The sequence below is a fragment of the Capsella rubella genome, unplaced genomic scaffold, assembly GCF_000375325.1.
Source record: "Capsella rubella cultivar Monte Gargano unplaced genomic scaffold, Caprub1_0 scaffold_7, whole genome shotgun sequence".
Classification (NCBI taxonomy): Eukaryota; Viridiplantae; Streptophyta; class Magnoliopsida; order Brassicales; family Brassicaceae; genus Capsella; species Capsella rubella.
The window spans coordinates 8,721,383-8,735,403 of NW_006238917.1; the positions used below are offsets into that span (position 1 = coordinate 8,721,383).

A 14,021-nucleotide genomic window follows, 5' to 3' on the forward strand; every position below is an offset into this window, starting at 1 on the left:
TAGATTATCATATGAACGGAAGGGAGTATAAATCTTATGAATGTGACTGGAACTCCCAAATGTTTTTTTTTTCTATTATGAACAAGTAAAAAGATATATTTAACTAAAGATGAATGTGTGTTACAAGAAAGAATCTCTAGGAGCTATGTGAAACTCACATGCGGTTAGCAGCAGATCTTGCTCTGGCCACTGATCTCGAGTAGAGTTCTTCGTACTGAGTAGCCGATGATCCCCAACTGAAATCTATACTCATCACTTTCTCTATTAGTTTCATCCATTTATCTCCATCCTTCTTGTAATGATTAAATGCTCGCTCCAATGCATAATTGAAAGCCTGTTTTCACATTTTTTTGTTCAGGACATATGAACCGAAACAAAACTGAACGGATTATACAAATGCTCACCACTGTTTTCAGCTATGATGAGCAAAGATTGATAAAGATTTGAAAAGAAGAGAGAGTAGTTAATTTACCTGTTCGTCTGCGGTTTGAAATGTAAATCCATTTTGAAATTGAGTTGGTATTGTATCATCATCGATGTCAAAGACACTGAAAAAGGATTTAAAATAAGAAGAAATGATCTTTAAACCAATGTCATCTAGAGATAAGCAATGTTTCAGACCAGGTATCAATTTTGGTTTTACCTGTCGTTCAAGCCTCCGGTTTTTCGCGCAATTGGAATAGAGCCATATCTCATAGCGATCATCTGTGTAAGAAAAGAATCCAACAATGAGAATAGCCGATATTTAGTCACATCAATGGTTTGGTTTCAGATCATGTTTTATATTGTACCTGAGTAAGTCCACACGGCTCAAAAATTGAAGGAATGATGAACAAATCAGATGCTGCATAAATTGTATGAGACAGAGCTTCATCGTATTTCAGTAACAACCGGACATGATCATGGCTCTTAAACTGTTGTTCAATACCTTCAAATTCTCTCTAGAAAAAACCAAAATGCATCAAAGCTCAAAAAACCAAGAAACGGAAATTAGATAGACGAAATGAAGAGGGAGAAGCTAGTGAGCATCTCAGGGACCAGGTTGGTTACCTGAATATGTGGAACCGGGCTAGAACCAAGAAGTACAAACTGTCCACCTAACTCTAACGTCCTGTATATGGCATGTCTGATTAAATGAACTCCTTTCTGTGGCACTAATCTTGTTATGCAACCAACCTACACCAAAGTAAATGTATAATAAATTAACTGAATCTGAATGCTCAAGACTCTCTCAGCATTCGCGGAAACATGAAGTTACCAGAGGCCGTCTTGACTCGGCTGAAGAAAGTCCAAGTTGCTTTCTAAGGGCGTATTTGTTTTCTTCTTTCCCTTGTAGATCTTTCGCGTTGAACTGAGCCTTGAGGAAAGGGTCAGTGGCAGGATTCCATGAATCCGTGTCAATGCCATTAAGGATTCCCATGAATTTCTTGGAGTGAAAATTAAGTGTCGAATGAAGTCCTTTTCCTCCCTGTAAATACATTAAACCGATTACTATGTAAGCTTTGGTTAACAAACATTGAACGAAAATACCAAAGGAAAGTCTTCTACCTCGGCTGTTCGAACTTCTTGTGCATAAGTAGGGGACACGGTTGTTACAATATTCGAGAAAATTATAGCACCCTGGACCAAAAGGAGAAAGAGAGATGAACAAGAGTACACGGTCGAAATTCTCTCTTGGTTTATATTGGCTTTGTAATCATTTTTTTTACCTTAACAGGATTGACTCTATCTCCAGACGAGTGATCTTGCATTCTGTCTGGTCTATTTAACTGGTTAACATCAAGCCCGCAAGATCCCAATTCCGAAGCAGACGCGGTACCTTGATACTCAAAATTGTGACATGTAAAGCATATTCTTGCAGAATCTAATCCCTTTGGAGCATACAGGTCCCAATAAAGCGGTGCCTGTAATAAAATTAAAACAATATAGCTTCAAAATATATCCTAAACAAAATCAAATATGCGACTGCCTAAAAATAAGATCAAAACGTACAACAAAAGCTGTTTGCCAGTCATGGCAATGTATGATGTCGGGTTTTTTGCCAGACTGAAGAAGCAACTCTAATGCAGCTCGGCTAAAATATGAGAAGCGTCTGAAATCATCTTGCTCTCCGTAAAACTGTCCTCTCCAGAAGAATTTGCTCGGATGTTGAGGTTCAATAAAATGCACAGGCAAACCTGTAAACAGAGAGAAACTTTGAATCACTTTGAAAACCAAAAGACACAAACACAAGAAAAAAAACTAAGTCACTTCACCTTCAACAGTGCCAATCCAGATTTTGTTTTTGTATAGCTTTCCATCAAAATATGACTCCACAACAGTATCCAAAGCCTGCAGTGCATAAATCAAACTATCATCAAGAACAAAAACTAAAAAGGAAAAGTTAAAGTCCTCTTATAATTAATTTATTTATCATATTGGTAAAAATATTACCCTTAAGTCACGCACGCGATCATACTGCATACAGTCATATTTGGGGAGAATAATCTCTACCAGATGACCTCGTCTTTGCAATGCCTTACCAAGACCGGCCACAACATCTCCCAAGCCTCCCACCTACAAAAATTACATAAGGAATTACGAAAGGGGGTAAAGTAGAAACACTTCCATGCAATGCTTCTATTTCAGAAAATTAACATGTAAGCAAGAGATATTTTTGGGGGTTTAGCTGAACACACCTTAGCTACAGGTGCCATCTCAGCTGCAATGTGAACGACATACAATCCTGAACTAGAATCAACATAAGATGACGAAAATAGGTTACGTTTTAAAAAACTTTGAAAACCCACAAACAAACAAAGAAATTTTCCAGAAGACGATGATAACCTTGTTGGAGATGAGACAAGGTTGAGAAATGCAGAGATGGCATCACGTTCATTCTTATCTTTGACGTCAATATAAGTATCATGAATTCTTCTATCCTTCTTCCATACCATTTCTCTTAGTGAGTCAGCATCATTGCTTGCTATTTTCTTTTCAAGCAACCATCCATCAACCGTTAACAGTAACCGACTCCAATAATCCCAAGGCATATCATCAACCGGTTCATCTCTAGAATTTTTCTTGCTTTCTTCCTTCAAACTTTCAAGTGTTTCCTGGAATTCTTTTATCGATTCTTGATATAATTGAACATACGAGAATATCTCTGCATCAGATTTTTCAAGCCGCTCCTCGAGTAATGTCACCTTATGTTGCATTAGCTCATTGTACTGCTGAATTTTTTCTGAAGATTCTTTATAAACATTAGCCTCTTTAAGTGATTCCTCAATTTTATCGACCTTATTTCTGAGATCTCGATTCTGCTGTAATACTATAACAGCTTGCTCTGCTTGTTTGGTAGCTCTATCTAACAACAGCTGTAGATTCTCTACCTTTGCCCATAGATCAGTGCATTCGGTTTTAAGAGTAGAAAGCTTGGAGACATCTTCCTGAGAAACCGATAACTTAGACTCCAAATCCTTTACAGAAGATTCCAAACCTGAGCACTCCTTTTCCAACACCACCACACGTTCACCAGTATTTTTAACACTGTCAAGTTCTGACTTAAGCATTTCTATATCATTTCTCAAAGTGAGATTCTCCATCTTCAATGTTTCGAGCTCTTTGCTAAGAGCTAGCACATAACCATCAGTTTCTGGGGGGGAGATCATTTCATGACGAAGCTTCTCTAACTGTTCTTCGAGAAGCTCTACATGTACTTTCTCTTGAGCAGCAGTTTTAATCCTTTCATCAGTCTCGACCAATTTCATTTCCAAGACATTGATTTCACCCTGCAATGCTTCCTTTTCACTTAGAATCTTGTTAAGGTCGTCAAGCGCACTGGCCCGTGCTTGATCGAGGCGAAGAATATCTGCCACAACAAGACATCAGTGATTAATGACGGCTTTCACAAGATCAGGAAATACACATAACCAATCATATAGGGAATATTACTTTTTTCTGCATTTCTTATCATTGTCATAAGTTCCCCAAACTGTCCATCTGAAATCTGCTCGCCTCCACTTTTGTTAATGGACTGGAAAATAATTTACAAAAATGATCCTATGAAGACCTTTTTCAGAAGAGGAGAGTTACAATACACCATAAACACTAAAAAGAAATCCATACCAAAGCTTTTGCAACCTCAGGCACAGTTAAACTGTTCAAGTTCTGTCCATCATCAGTAGTGGCATTAACATTCTCCTCCTTCTTCTTTGCAGGTCTACTTTTGCGCCGAGTTACTTCAATTGTTTGTATATCCTCTCTCTTTTCAGTATTCTCATCAACATGATTAATATCTACGGTGCCCTTTTCTACATCTGACTTGAGGCTCGGCACACTGTCAGCAGAACCGTTTTCAGGTTCTGATTCCTCATCGCTGTTGCGCTGAAGACTTGAATTTATCGATAGGATCGGTTCAGGAGAGCCTTTCTTGATCTCTTGTCTTTTACTCGGGCTGAAATTTTTTTCAGCACATCAGGAAATGAGAAATGAAAGGAATCAAAGAGGCAAAGCACTATGCACACAAGTATACAACAAATTAATGTCATCAAATATCAAAACCAACATATATTGTATCTAGTTTCCAAGTAAAGCCTTTGATTCTCAGACTCCTCTCTAAACTCATTATGCCGAAATAAATGAATTTAAAATCAAGATAATCATAAGCAAATTCACATCTATGATCACCAAAATAGCTAAGCTAAGGAAAACAAACATTCAAACGCATAAAAAAAAAGAAAACTCAAAATCAGAATTTCAAAACTAGAAACCAGAGATAAGTTTAAAGGTAAACAACCACTACAAGCAAGATATCTAAGAGCACAATCGCTGAAAATGCCAAATGAAATTGCCAACATTAAATCAATCAAATTCATATATAACTCTCAAAACCCAACACAGAAATCAATCAAAATCGAAAAAAATAGTATCACTCACTCGAAACCACGTTGCTGTCGCATCTTACAAGAAGTAGAAACTAATCGACGCGACGAAGGGAGATAGAAAAATCTACGAGAAGTTCCATGTTCTCTCTCGCAGGAGATTCCTGCTGCTAATCCATGAGTCAAGAAGCAGAAGCTCGATAGCTTCGTCGTCATGTTTAATCAGAAAAAAATTCCCTAAACGAAGAAAGATACAAAAGTTGCTTCAATGAAGGTTTTCAGAAAAAAACATTTTATTTCTTCAAGTACTACTGTGTAATATCTTCTTCATGAGTTCTTTCTCAAGTATCCTTTTCTCGAGAAAATTAAAAAAATTGGGAAAAATAATCTTATGTTCGCAGGTCCACCACAAGATTAATAGTCACGTGCTCACGCCACGTGTATTCTAAGCAATATCCGAATCGAACGGTGGTAAAGGTAAGAAGCACGTTAACCAATCTTTTTCGATCCCGTCACCGCGCCGGAGCTCTCCGTCGCCGGTGAGATTTTTTGTTTTGTTTTCTAACTTCCTCATTTATAATCGCCGTCGTGACTCTTCTGAACTTTAACTAATTTTCTAAGTTCGATTTGGACGATTCGTTTTAGTTTTGTGGTCTGATTTTGAGTTATATGGCGTTTTTTTATCCGATCTAGCGCAAAGGTTTTTTTTTTTTTTTTTTTTTTTTTTTTTTTCATTTTAACTATAATTTGCTTTTGGGTATTTGTAAATTGGCTATATGCTTCCATTTGTTGTCCCTTTTTATCTTCGTGTTTGAATTTGATATATGACTTTACATGCTTTGTACAAATGTAGTTTCGGAAGAAAAGAGTGTTATTATCAGGATATCATGAAGGAAGGTTGCAGCTGTTTTTACTCGAAGATGGGCTCAAAATTGAGCATTGGTGTATTGATTGTTTTGGCAATCGTTCTTCTAATGGTTCGTGTACTATACGTTGTATACCGGTGTGGCAAACCCTTTCCAAAAGGAGCTTCACAGTCTTTTAGTACCCTTGTTGTTCTTGGTTCTGGTAAGAAGAGTAATAATAGAGTGTCCTTTTCAGTTGGATTGATGTTATGTGCTTATCATATTTAGCTAAAATGTTGCTGTTGGTTATTTTTATCAGGTGGGCACACGGCAGAGATGTTGAGTCTCCTCTCTGTTTTGCGTAAGGACAGATTTACACCAAGGTTTTATATTGCTGCAGCTACTGATAACATGAGTCTCCAGAAAGCTCGCAGTTTTGAAGATTCTGTAGCCAAGAAGGTTAGTTGAATCCTTATTTTCGATTTCTGTTGAATGATTAGCCTTCCTCTTTGGATTTTGCTGCTTCTGGCTTATGATTGTCTTGAGGTAAAAAAATTGTTCGGGGAAGATGTGTTAGTTTCTTGAGTGGTTGATACTGCAGTCATCAGTATGAAATTCTTTAACCAAATGGTTAATTCTGTGTTTCTTGCTTGATATGGCTGTCACATAGCCTGCTGTCAAGGAAGTATCATCACAGTTCATGCAGATTTACCGGAGTCGTGAAGTTGGTCAGTCTTATGTGACTTCTGTCTGGACTACCATTGTTGCTATTGTTCATGCTCTGTGGCTAATGATCCGGATCAGACCACAAGTGGTATGATACTTAACTGAATGCTTTCAGACTTTCTTTAAGGGTTTTTTTTTAATAGAAACATATGAATCAGGTTATTTATTAGATCTGGTTGAAGTTTTTCAGATTCTTTGCAATGGTCCTGGGACCTGTATTCCTCTGTGTGTGATTGCTTTCTTGTTCAAGGTATACACACTTCAAAAATATCTTATTAAGATTCGTTGCACCTCTTTCCACTACTTTTTGGATGACCTTTAATGGACTGGTGAAAACAACATAAGATATTTTATTTGATTCTAATTCATGGTTTCTCCATTACATCTAGGATTCCAATAAGTGCTTGTTTTCATCTTGGGTTACAGGTGCTGGGAATTAGATGGTCATCAATCTTTTATGTTGAGAGTGTAGCAAGAGTGAAAAAGCTCTCATTAAGTGGATTCCTACTTTACAAGTTGAGGATAGCTGATCAATTCTTTGTTCAATGGCCACAACTGCAAAAGAAGTATCCTCGGGCTCACTATGTTGGGTGCCTGATGTAAGCAGATTGGAACTCTCCTTACACCTAGATATACATTACAATAACTTAAAAAGCTACATAGCGTACACTTTCTCTTTATATACAGAATTGAGTTACATTTTCGTAATATTCTGCTTTAGTTGCTATGAACTCAAGTTTTAAACAATGAATAGTTGTAATCAGATATTCTGACTTGGCTAATGCTTTTTCAGTGAGCGTATAATGTGATTTGGGTAAATCGTATTTCAGACTAAACCAGAATCATTCACTATTCATTTAAATAAAATATACTTCTTGATACAATGATGCAAACCATTTCAAGCTGAGACTTCACTTGAGTCGGATCACAAATCTTTTATGTTCATTCTTCATTGTAGGCTGCCTTCAGGCTGATAGAGAAAGGTAAGTTTACTTGTTCCACTCGCTTTAGTCTGCAAACTGTGGAACACCATTTCTCGAAATATCAGCTTACTTTGATTGCCCACTTGACCCTTCTGCTTCTGGTGGGTCAAGGGATTCTGTTGTTGGGATTCCATGACTTTTCTTCAAGTTTTTTCCATCAAGATATTGTTGGTAGACATAGGATATGAAACCCCAAATAGCTAGGATCATAGAAATCACCTTTAACCCGTTCATTTTGTCATTGAAAATGAAAACAGCCAGGAGAGGAACCACTGGGAGTCCCAAAACGCTTATGGCATTTGAGAATAGGGAGGAAAGCTCGAAGATCAGTCCTGTGCCACCAATGGAGAATACCTGCCAGGTAATAGCTGTCCAGACTAGGTTCATGACATAGGATACCTGTCCCAGTTTGTAGCTTTCCATTTCATTGCTCAAAGTTTTCCACTCGCTACTAGCAAAAAGCCCCACCACGCTAACACAACTGGCCACGAGACTCATGTAGATTATCATGTCCATAACTTCTGAGAAATTTTGCTTCTTTAGAACCTTACGGAAGGCTAGCTGTTGTAGGGATAACAGTAATCCAAATCCAGCAGATGCACCAAGGGTGCATATGAAACCTTTGACATATTCTCCTTTTGTAACTGTTTTGGAATTTGATTCTTCATTATTGAATGCAAGGAGGGTGGAAGATATAGTGAGGAGGAATAGAGAATTCAAAATGATAGGAGTAAGCTTTTGTGAGTTGAGGAAATAAGAGAAGAAAGCGGTGAAGGCTAACTGTGATGTACAGATCAGGGAAAGGGTAGAAACGGGTAGGTAAAGCAGTCCGATGGAGTATAGGTAGCAAGCTGCTCCTAGAAGAAGTCCAAGCACTATGTAAACCAATGCACGGTTCCTAAGTGAGGTTATTTTGTCATCTCTTTGAGTTGTTGTATATGTTTTGACTGACAAGAGATAATATGGAAGTAGAATAGGAAAGCCTACAAGCTGAACTATTGTTGCTAGCCATTTGCTGTTTCCTCCATTTTCATAGTATAGCCTGCCCAGAATTGTAGCAGCTGATTGGCCTGAAATGACAAAGAATGTATAGAAAGCCATCCGGAGCCACCGTTTGTAAGTATTAGAGTGAGATACTTTTGTTTGGCTGCCACTGACCCAATTTCTTTCGTCCTGATCTGTTGGATTTGTTTCTTTTTCCTGCTGAACTGGTAAGTGATGGAAAATAACGTAAAAAATTAGTTTACGATTTATTTGTTGTCACTCATAAAGAATTTTGATATATAATGATTTATAAAGATACCATAATAATCTTTTCCGTTCTTTTCTTTGAAGATAAAAGACCGGTAGGTTCTTGACATACTGGTTTATGCTTACTCACCAATGACTTGTAGTTCTTGATTCCCCTTCATAGTGGAATTGGAATCGCCTACTTCGAGATGGACAAGGAGGGACTAACAGTCTTCTGAACAGATTCGAAGTATAAGGTATCTTATTATCAGTCTTCTTGGTTACTAATGCTACCAAGTGATTGCTTCTGTGATATGGGTGAGACATGCTGTAGCTATATATTAAGGGATTCGGAAGCGGTCACCGTTTTCATTGCATTGGTCCCCACATTCAGTAAATGCCAAATTGTATATCTTTCTCTAGCTACGAATTTAATTTTTATTTTTTTAACATCCAAAGATGTCACTATTGTTGATCTAGAGATGATTTGAGTCAATTCAAGAAGGAAATGATGTGTAGCCATTATTTACTCAGTAGTTTAAAGCTGTGTGGAGACACATGAACCATACGCTGATACACATAAATACAAACGTAACACTCATGCACACAAGTTGAATGATTGCGTGGCCTTCAGGATGACTATTTTGAAAGAACTTCGTCTTCTTTAATTTCTTTGGTTTGTTCCGTCTGACTATCTTTCTCTTATGATCAGGCATGTGAATTAGGAACATATTTATGGAGATTACGTCTCACCAATCTTTGCAAAAAAAGACATTTGCAACATAAATATTGGTTGGCAGAGGAAGTCACTTTAACTGCTAGAGACTTCCAAATGGTATAATTTCTGGTCATTTATTACTCTGTTTCCCCAAGGATGTTTGGACCTGTCTGCTTAAGATTCCTTCTTTTTTCATTAGACTTGATTTCCGTTTGTCATTGTTTCACAATATTTTCGGTAAAACTAGAGAAAGCCGAATGGTGCATTGAAATCCTTGTAAGTTATGGCTAAGTGTTTTTGTTAAACGAATGTCTGCTTTTATCATTCTGCCTAGACGCTCTCATTATATACAGAGTTGAGTTAACATTTTCGTAATACTCATGTTAAGCTGCTATGAACTCAAGCTTTAAACAATGAACTTTGATAGTATGCCGTTTCACTGAGACTAAGATGTAAATTGGATAATCATAATCAAAATTAAACCAGAGTTACCTTATTCACTATTTATTTAAATGAAATCTATTTCCTGTTACAATGATGCAAAAAAAAGAATCAATTGAGACTTTACTTGAGTTGCATCAAAAATGTATTATGTTTATTCTTCACTGTAGGTTGCCTCCAGGCCATAAGTAAAGTAATCTTACTCAATCAGCTCGATGAAGTCAGTAATCTGCGGAACACCATCTTTCAGGATATCAGCTTATTTTGATTGCCGACTACACCTTCTGCTTCTGGTGGGTCAGGGGATTCTGTTGTTGGGATTCCATGACTTTTCTTCAAGTTTTTGTCATCAAGATATTGTTGGTACACATATGAAGTGAAACCCCAAATAGCTAGGATCATAGAAATCACCTTTAACCCATTCATCTTGTCATGGAAAATGATGACAGCCAGGATAGGAACCACGGGGAGTCCCAGAACGCTTATGGCATTTGAGAATAGAGAAGAAAGCTCAAAGATCAGTCCTGTGCCACCAATGGAGAATACCTGCCAGGTAATAGCTGTCCACACTAGGTTCATAACGTAGGATACCTTCCCAGGTTTGTAGTATTCCATTTCACTGCTCAATGTTTTCCACTCGCTGCTAGCAAAAAGCCCCACCACGCTAACACAACTGGCCACTAGACTCACGTAGATTATCATATCCATAACTTCTGAGAAATTTTGCCTCCTTAGAACTTTAAGGAAGGCTAGCTGTTGTAGGGATAAGACTAGACCATACCCAGCAGACGCACCAACAGTGCATATGAAACCTTTGACATACTCTCCTTTTGTAACTTTTGTGGCATTTGACTCCTCATTATTGAACGCGAGGAGGATGGAAGATATAGTTAGTAGGAAAAGAGAATTCAAAATGATAGGAGTTAGCTTTTGTGAGTTGAGAAAAAAAGAGAAGAAAGCGTTGAAGGCTAACTGAGATGCACAGATCAGGGAATAGGTAGAAACGGGTAAGTAAAGCAGTCCGATGGAATACAGATAGCAATCTGCTCCTACAAGAAGTCCTAGCACTACGTAAACCAATACACGGTTCCTAGGTGAGGTTCTTTTTCCATCTCTATTAGTAGTTGCATGTGTTTTAAGTGACAAGAGATAATATGGAAGTAGGACAGGAAAGCCAACAAGTTGAACTACCGTTGCTAGCCATTTACTGTTTCCTCCGTTGTCGTAGTATAATCTGCCGAGAATTGTAGCAACTGATTGGCCTGAAATAACAAAAAATGTATAGATAGTCACCCGGAACCACCGTTTGTAATTGTTTGAGTGAGATTCTTCTGTTTGGCTGCTACTGACCGAATTTCTTTCATCTTGAACTGTTGGATTTGGTTCTTTTCCCTGCTGAACTGGTAAGTGATGAAAAATAACACAAAATTAGTTTATAGTTTATTTTGTTGTCAATCGTTTTGTATATTGAATAATTAAGAATCATAACCATTTTTTTTTTCCTTTTTTGAAGATGAAAGACTAGTACGTTCACAACGAACTGGTTTACTCACCGATGACTTGTAGTTCTTGATCCGCCATCATGATGGATGTTGAATAACCTCCTTGGAGATGGACAAGGAGGAACGAATGATGTTCTGAACAGATTCTAAGTATGAGGTATCTTATGATCAATTTTCTGAGTTGCTAATGCTACCAAATGATGGCTACTTTGATATGGGTGTGATGATATGCTATAGCTATTTATTCAGTGATTAGGATTCTGTCACCGTCTAAGTTTTCATTGTTCTTGGCCCCACATACAGTAAATGACAACCATATCTCTTCTCTTTTCCATGAATTTAGTTTGTGTAGTCTTCCTACATGCAAAGATGCCACTATTGTTGACCAAGGGATGTGTTAAATGAAGGAGGACATTATTTCTAGCCAATATTTACTCATCATTTCTTCTGTAACTATGTGGAGAAACATGAACCTTATACGCATAGACAAATAGAAAACTTCATATGCATACGCATGTATGACATGTACGAACATGTGCACAAGTTGTAGTATTGTGTGATCTTCAGCATGACAATTGTAAAACTTCTTCCTCTTTTTGAATTTATTTGGATTATGAACGCACTTTGGGTTTCCATGGCTAGTTTTGATGTTTTTGCCATCAAGAATATGCTGGCGTTAGCTAAAACATTGAAGATTTTGTCTCGCCAGCTAAAACATTGAAGATTTTGTCTCGCCTATCTTTTCAAGAGAAGACATTTGCAACCAGCCAACAGCAATTGGACAAGTAGCTTTATGAAATGGTATTGTTTTTGGCCCATTTACTTTTTGTTCAAAGCTTTGTTTCCCCAAGGATGTTTGGACCTATCTGTCAAATATATCTTGTTCTTTTTTTTCAGTATACATGACCTGCTGTTTGTTCTTGTTTCACAATATTTTAGGTGCGTTTTGAAACTAGAAAGCAGAAGAGTGCATTGACATCTTTGTAAGTTATGGCTGACTAGTCAATATTTATCAGGAGTCACACTCACAAAGTGAAAATATCACAAATAAACGTGTGCTTTGTTCACCCTTTTTGTATTAGACAATTCGTTTTTGACTAGATGTTCTAAATATCTGGAATTTGGGCACCTTTTTGTACAAAATTTATTTACTTATTAAATAATGAATATTTGGCCTAAGAGACTTGCACATGACTGATATAGATGTTCAAGCTGTACAGAGAGACATGCATCCATTTGCAGGGGCCATTATGGAAATTACACAGACAAGCTTTATATATAGAATATATGCATGATTGTGTGCACAACTTTGTATGTTTGTTTGTGTGACCTTGGCTTCAAGGCAGCTACGTTTCATTAAGTTTGTGTATCTTCCTCGACAGGTTTTTTGTGGCAAGTCTTCATCTTCTTTTCGTCGAGGTAGTGCTGATAGACAAATGAAAGGAATCCCCAGATAGCTAAAATAATGGAGAACATCTTTGATGCATCCATCTGATCATGGAAAACTATCACTGCTACAACTGGAACTATAGGCAATCCGACAGCAGTGATGGAATTGGAGAACACAGAAGATGACTCGAAGATTAATCCCACACAACCAACAGTGTATACTTGCCAGGAAATAGCTGCTGACGCCAAAGTCAAGATATATGACACTTGCCCAAGTTTGTAGTTTCTCATCTCACTTGGCAGAGTTTTCCAGTCTCCACTTGCAAAAAGTCCTATGAGTACCACACAACTTGCAACTAAAGATTGGTAATTGGCCAAGTCCAGGACTGCTGAGGATGTATGCTTCATGAAATCCTTCCTAAAGAGCAGTTGTATCAGAGATAGCAGCAATCCAATCCCAGCGGAAGCACCAATGGTACATATGAACCCGATCACATATTTTGCTCTAGAGACATTTGTTGCGCTTTCCGAGTCAGTGTTGACCACGAGGAGGGCAGAGGAAACCGTAAGCAGAAATAAAGAATTGACTATGAAAGGAGTGAACTTTTGCGAGTTAAGGATATACGAGAAAAAGGCAGTGAAGGCCAGCTGCGAGGCCATGATGAGGGAGAACGTAGAGACTGGTAAGTAGAGCAACCCAACTGCAGACAAATAACCATAAGCAGACAGTAGCAGTCCAGTGCATATGTAAACCGATGCACGGGTGCTGAAGGCAAGGGACTGCTTGATATTTGTATCTGTTGATATGGGTTGTCTGATTCGTGAAATGAAACGGTAGACAACCAGTACAGGGAAGCCAATGAGTTGAAGAAGTGTTACCACATATGTGCTTTTCCCTCCATTTTCATAGTACAATCTACCCAGAATTGTAGCAAGTGGTTGACAGAAGATGACAAAGAGTGCGTACATGGAGACCCGGAGCCACCTTTTACAGTTCTTTGTTTGAGGTACCGATAATGATTCAGTTACCTCATGATCTATTAAACTTGCTTCTAAATTCTTGTCACCTGAAAAATTAGCACTCATGGTTATTATCTTTCCATGAGAAAAGAATCTAAGGATCTAACGTTATCATGTGTTTTTTGCATACCTTTAGCATAGTGTTCTTGAGATCTACCCATGAGAAATAAGAGGTGAGAAAGAAAAGTTGAAAGAAAGAATATTGTGTTTATTGATTTATTTTCGTTTGCAATGTCTTACAGGTACACAAGAGACGTTTCTTTATACACAAATCGAAAGTTTATGATAATAACTAAATACAGATA

The 14,021-nt window shown here is 37.7% G+C and overlaps 5 protein-coding genes and 1 long non-coding RNA gene across 11 annotated transcripts; 2 read left to right on the plus strand and 4 right to left on the minus strand.

The window, feature by feature from the left end:
• Positions 1–12: 12 nt before the first annotated feature.
• Positions 13–5,165, minus strand: LOC17879768 (probable starch synthase 4, chloroplastic/amyloplastic). The gene is made up of 16 exons (XM_023779893.1): positions 4,918–5,165; positions 4,108–4,435; positions 3,934–4,015; positions 2,827–3,850; positions 2,679–2,730; positions 2,434–2,556; positions 2,256–2,331; positions 1,993–2,177; positions 1,710–1,904; positions 1,549–1,620; positions 1,259–1,468; positions 1,051–1,176; positions 792–941; positions 644–705; positions 473–548; positions 13–334 (listed from the first exon to the last, which is right to left on the minus strand). The coding sequence occupies exons 1-16, from the start codon at positions 5,076–5,078 to the stop codon at positions 155–157; spliced, it is 3,102 nt and encodes a 1,033-aa protein (XP_023635661.1). The 5' UTR covers positions 5,079–5,165; the 3' UTR covers positions 13–154.
• An 85-nt stretch (positions 5,166–5,250) lies between these two features.
• LOC111829765 (UDP-N-acetylglucosamine transferase subunit ALG14 homolog) lies at positions 5,251–7,208 on the plus strand. Of its 3 annotated transcripts, none has more exons than XM_023779905.1 (6): positions 5,251–5,339; positions 5,716–5,930; positions 6,027–6,166; positions 6,378–6,521; positions 6,624–6,683; positions 6,860–7,208. In XM_023779905.1, exons 2-6 carry the CDS (start codon positions 5,750–5,752, stop codon positions 7,034–7,036), a joined length of 702 nt encoding a protein of 233 aa, XP_023635673.1. In that variant the 5' UTR covers positions 5,251–5,339; positions 5,716–5,749; the 3' UTR covers positions 7,037–7,208. The 3 variants fall into 3 exon arrangements, with proteins under 3 accessions (XP_023635673.1, XP_023635671.1, XP_023635672.1); XM_023779903.1 differs by having other exon boundaries at positions 5,321–5,401; XM_023779904.1 differs by lacking the exon at positions 5,251–5,339 and adding an exon at positions 5,408–5,562.
• Positions 7,209–7,257: 49 nt separating this feature from the next.
• On the minus strand, positions 7,258–9,259 carry LOC17879997 (purine permease 21). Of its 2 annotated transcripts, none has more exons than XM_023779898.1 (2): positions 8,798–9,259; positions 7,258–8,624 (listed from the first exon to the last, which is right to left on the minus strand). In XM_023779898.1, the coding sequence occupies exons 1-2, from the start codon at positions 8,826–8,828 to the stop codon at positions 7,483–7,485; spliced, it is 1,173 nt and encodes a 390-aa protein (XP_023635666.1). In that variant the 5' UTR covers positions 8,829–9,259; the 3' UTR covers positions 7,258–7,482. The 2 variants fall into 2 exon arrangements, with proteins under 2 accessions (XP_023635666.1, XP_023635665.1); XM_023779897.1 differs by having other exon boundaries at positions 8,720–8,816.
• Positions 9,260–9,852: 593 nt separating this feature from the next.
• On the minus strand, positions 9,853–11,527 carry LOC17878214 (probable purine permease 10). Its single transcript, XM_023779900.1, has 2 exons — positions 11,359–11,527; positions 9,853–11,205 (listed from the first exon to the last, which is right to left on the minus strand). Exons 1-2 carry the CDS (start codon positions 11,387–11,389, stop codon positions 10,052–10,054), a joined length of 1,185 nt encoding a protein of 394 aa, XP_023635668.1. The 5' UTR covers positions 11,390–11,527; the 3' UTR covers positions 9,853–10,051.
• LOC111829766 lies at positions 11,126–12,773 on the plus strand. 3 transcript variants are annotated; one of them, XR_002833121.1, is made up of 4 exons: positions 11,393–11,464; positions 12,017–12,108; positions 12,247–12,290; positions 12,690–12,773. It is a non-coding gene; the product is annotated as an uncharacterized LOC111829766 (long non-coding RNA). The 3 variants fall into 3 exon arrangements; XR_002833122.1 differs by lacking the exons at positions 12,017–12,108; positions 12,247–12,290; positions 12,690–12,773 and adding exons at positions 11,126–11,208; positions 11,988–12,014 and having other exon boundaries at positions 11,319–11,464; XR_002833120.1 differs by lacking the exons at positions 12,017–12,108; positions 12,247–12,290; positions 12,690–12,773 and adding exons at positions 11,126–11,208; positions 11,651–11,867 and having other exon boundaries at positions 11,319–11,464.
• Positions 12,307–13,952, minus strand: LOC17878885 (probable purine permease 22). Its single transcript, XM_006284858.2, has 2 exons — positions 13,847–13,952; positions 12,307–13,763 (listed from the first exon to the last, which is right to left on the minus strand). Exons 1-2 carry the CDS (start codon positions 13,875–13,877, stop codon positions 12,664–12,666), a joined length of 1,131 nt encoding a protein of 376 aa, XP_006284920.1. The 5' UTR covers positions 13,878–13,952; the 3' UTR covers positions 12,307–12,663.
• Between the last annotated feature and the right edge of the window lie 69 nt (positions 13,953–14,021).